Source organism: Monopterus albus, unplaced genomic scaffold (genome assembly GCF_001952655.1).
Source record: "Monopterus albus unplaced genomic scaffold, M_albus_1.0 scaffold60.1, whole genome shotgun sequence".
Lineage (NCBI taxonomy): Eukaryota > Metazoa > Chordata > Actinopteri > Synbranchiformes > Synbranchidae > Monopterus > Monopterus albus.
Window position 1 is genome coordinate 1 of NW_018127940.1, and position 4457 is coordinate 4457.

Consider the following 4457-nt stretch of genomic DNA (forward strand, 5'->3'; position numbering starts at 1 on the left):
AGCAGACAATAATGAGGCTTGGGTTATTGTCTCAGGTTCAGCACACTACATGGTGCCTGCTGCTTTTATCCTGCTCCTCCACATACAGGAAGCAAAAGGAAACAAAACTGCTTCTAAAATAGTGCCACTGACTGAAAATGCACAGTATATGGAAATGCTGCTGTGCTGTTTGGGATATGTGTGCAAAATGAATCCATGACAACAGATTCCAGTAAGTGGTAATATTCATTGGTCGCCTGGTGTAAACCTGCAATAAAAAAAGGAGAATTCATTTAAAAATGTAATAACAGAGACCAGAAATATCACTATCCATAAAGATATTTTAAAATACACAGATATGCATCAGTGACTGCACAGATGGGGGAATTTAGAGGTTTGGTTTGCTTTGGTTTGTAGGTTGTTTGCTTGTTTGCACATACAGTACATGCAAGCTGTCTGCTTGTGACATTTATTTGCCATATTGCTGTCAAATTCAGAAAACCATGTGAATTACAAAAAAAAGATGTATGAAATGCAATGATATAGTGTAATATTGTTCAGATAATCTTTGGTAGATAAAGAATAGGTGAAATTATTATGCAGTGTTTTATCTAAAGTTAATACAGAAAAGCCTGAAAGGGAATGTTTTAATAAATAAAAATAATTTGGTCTGCAGTACAGCTGCTCTCAGAAAAATACTAAAAAGAAACTCAAGGTGAATCTGATTCAAAGACAATTGGGTTCAGTCATTCTTTCATTTATGTGTCAGAGAGCATGAAGGACACTTTTTCGAGACGGAAAAAGGAGTTTTGGACCAATCAGATAGTAACATAGAAAAAGGAGAGTATAATGGACACAGTGATGCCAGGTCACAGTGTTCCTTATCCTGCAGAGATTTTGCTCTGGAGGGGACAGATCGCAGTGACACAGCTACCTACTGAATGTGCATCACATTATTGTAACATGACAGGTGCAGCTTCTCCTATTAATGGGACTCTCTGCTACTGTTTGTAACATCTGATTACTGGTGACATTACACTTGCTTTTTCTCCCTGAACAAAGGGTGATCGAGGCTGTGCCACCCTGCCTGCAGCTCACTCAACACACTGACAGAATAGGTTAGTAATGATGCAGCGTGAAGTGACTGATAGCTAAGTGTGTGTGCCATTAATGGAAAGTGACAGGCTCATTTTCCTGGTGATGCTGGTTTTCACAGCACATGGTAAATGTTTCAGAGTTGAGAGTTGCAATCCATTTTTAGGATTCTGACAATGTCATGCCCTTTCACGTCGGCTTACTTCGTCATTAATTGAATACTTGAAAAATAGACTTCTCAGCTCCAATGCATGCATGGTAATTTTACTGTCATTAAGCTATTATGCTCAGTCTTGAGACCTGACTTGTGGATTCATTTGTGTGAGAAGAACTGACATGTCTGAACTCTTACGATGGGTAAGAAAAAAGAAATAGTTACTGTAGACAAAGAACTGAAATTGCATTGTTGCTTAGTACAATTTGTAAAATTACAGAAACAGCTTACCTAATGTATATCATTTTGGTACCTTATATTCACTCTCTTTATCAGTGTAAACTGTGTAAAGATGTTTTTTTGTGTGTGTGTGTGTGTGTGTGTGTGTGTGTGTGTGTGTGTGTGTGTAGTGTTCTTAAACAATGACAGTACTTTGTGGGCAACCAACCCAAGATCTCCCACTTCTATCACTATGTGCTCCTCTCAGAACAACACTGTCACCTCTACACGAACAGATCCTTTGGTCTGTAATAGTGATTTCCAAGTGAAAAACATTTTGTTCTGTCTCCCTCGCTTTTTCTTTCCTTGTCTCAGATGCATGTTTTCAGAGGACTGGGATGGATGGTTTGATCCTGGGGGCTGGTGACACTGAAGTCTCGGTGAAATGTCTTTGACTGGCAATACAGGCCAGTCCTCTCCGTCAGCAACAGCACAACCTCTATCTTTCAACAGCTCCACCTCTCAGCATCACCCACCATGGGAGGAGGACAGAACCAGTCATGAGTCTGTACAGGAGTGGCTGGGGAATAATACCCAGCGCCTCTCTGACCTCTCTGCTCTTGGGCATGATGATCAGTGCTATATGTCTCCTGTGCTCACAGCATGTCTGCTAGTGTGGTACAGCATTACAATGGTGCTGGGGCTGGTGGGGAACATTGGCCTCATTTGCATCATCACCCATTGCAGAGAAAAAGTCAATGTCACCAGCATTTTCATATGCAACCTGTCATTCTCTGACGTTCTGGTGTGTGTGTTCTGCCTGCCCTTCACCGTCATATACACAGTAATGGACCACTGGGTGTTTGGGTCACTGTTATGCCGGCTGGTGCCGTTCATTCAGTGTGTGTCTGTGACTGTGTCAGTACTGTCTCTGGTGTTCATAGCCCTGGAGAGGCATCAGCTCATCATTAACCCCTCTGGATGGAAACCGAGCATTCCTCAGGCCTACATGGCAGTCGTTGTCATTTGGATTCTGGCCTGCTTCACCTCCTCACCTTTCTTGGCCTTTCAGCTACTCACAAATGAGCCCTACACCAATGTAATGCTGCCACAGATTCCAGTCCATCACCAAGCCTCTCCTCAAGCTTATCTCAATGCATCTCCATCTCTACCTGCATACCACACGTCCAAAAACTCATCTGTGATCTCAAATTCATACCGCACCCTTTTTTATGTCCCTATCTCTCCACATATGGAAGCCTGTTTGGAGCACTGGCCATCCCAGCAGCACAGGCTTGCCTACACCACATGGCTCCTGCTGTTCCAGTACTGTGGTCCATTATTGTTGGTCCTGCTATGTTATGTTAGAGTTTTTGTGCGCCTTCGCCAACGCAAGGACATGCTGGACCGTGCCAGAACCCCAGAGAGACAGTGCATGACCCACAGCCGCCGAATCAACATCATGCTGGTTGCCCTCATAACAGCTTTTGCTCTTTGCTGGCTGCCTCTCACCATCTTCAACGTGGTGTCAGACTGGAACCAGGAGGCTCTGCCTGTCTGTCACCACAACCTCCTATTCTCCCTTTGCCACTTGCTAGCCATGTCCTCCACCTGCATCAACCCCATCATCTACGGCTTCCTCAACTCCAACTTTCGGCAGGAGGTGAGACAGGTGCTCCTGCGCTTCTGCTGCTGCCCACAAGAAGAAGAGAGTGAGCGTTTCCCCATGTCCACTGTGCATATGGAAGTGTCCCGCACGTCTGTGCCTCTCAACTGCCGGAGCAACTCTGTCTGACTCTGTTGTTATAACCTGAAGGATTCTGCTATAGTAGGATGCAGGAATAACTTATACCATTTGTTCTAACTTTAATGACAGTACAAAGTTCAGTATAGTACAGTGTTTTAAAGTGCAACATTTTTTCAGTGGTTTGAAGTGAAGTGTGCAGTGCACTATTGGTTTTTCTTATTTTGCAATATGTATTTATTAATTATAAAAATGCTTTTGTAAAAAAGTTTAGTTAAAAAAAGTTATTTTAAATGAATCTGTTACTGTATCCCAGTTCCTTGCTTCATACATTTTAAACAGTATATAGTATACACATTAATACAGAATACCGCTTTGCAGTTAGCATAAAAGAAATCAATATATGTGCCCACTTTTTTGCCAGTTAAAATGTGACTTCATTTTAACTTCACAAAAACAAAGCAAAATGTTTTTCCAAATATGCATTTTTATTTTACACACCTGTGATTTTCCCACTGTGACATTTCAACATGCCTGCTGTTGCCTATTGATTGATGAAAACAAAAGACAGAGCTCAGTTAGACAGCACACCCAACCATCATCACAGCACCAAAAGAGGGAATGCCTTTGGAATAAGGTACATCATTGCAGTTAGAGACTTGTAACAATGAGCACTGAAGCTGTGGGTTTTTCATTTCATTTGACATGGAACTGTACAGTAGGTTGTACTGTAAAGTAACACTTTTGTGCATTTTGTGATACAATAGCTGCATGTCAAAAATCATTTCTTTTATGAGCAGACTGCCACCATTGTATTTCTTACATTTTATTAGCCAGTTACTTTTGGCATTTGTGCTGTGGAATCAGAATGTGAGCTTGGTGAAGACAACTACAACGTCTATTGTGTTTGCTGATATATGTGACTTACAGAGGTAAGATCTGGCCATTTATAACACTGTTAAAGTATAACTTGAGCAAGGTTGAATAAATGAATGATGTGAAATGTGTGCACACAAAGCTTTTCATATAAATTGTGCTAAAGGAAATGAAATACCATATGCACATATATGGGAGAGGAGGGGAGGGTCAGTGTTGTCATGAGGGACGTTGACTGTGCTCCATGGTGGAAAAATACAATAAGACAAATTATAATTAATCAATCCTCTCTAGCTGTATAAAAACTATCTTCCAAAATAATATGTAGCTATCCAACCTGTAATTGCCAAATGCATATTGTGTACTGAATATTGTTTGAATGTGTGAGGC

At 41.4% G+C, this 4457-nt stretch overlaps 1 protein-coding gene across 1 annotated transcript; it reads left to right on the top strand.

The window, feature by feature from the left end:
* The first annotated feature begins 843 nt into the window (after nt 1–843).
* On the top strand, nt 844–4194 carry npy4r (neuropeptide Y receptor Y4). The gene is made up of 2 exons (XM_020603048.1): nt 844–1097; nt 1823–4194. The coding sequence occupies exon 2, from the start codon at nt 1893–1895 to the stop codon at nt 3240–3242; it is 1350 nt and encodes a 449-aa protein (XP_020458704.1). The 5' UTR covers nt 844–1097; nt 1823–1892; the 3' UTR covers nt 3243–4194.
* Nucleotides 4195–4457: the final 263 nt, after the last annotated feature.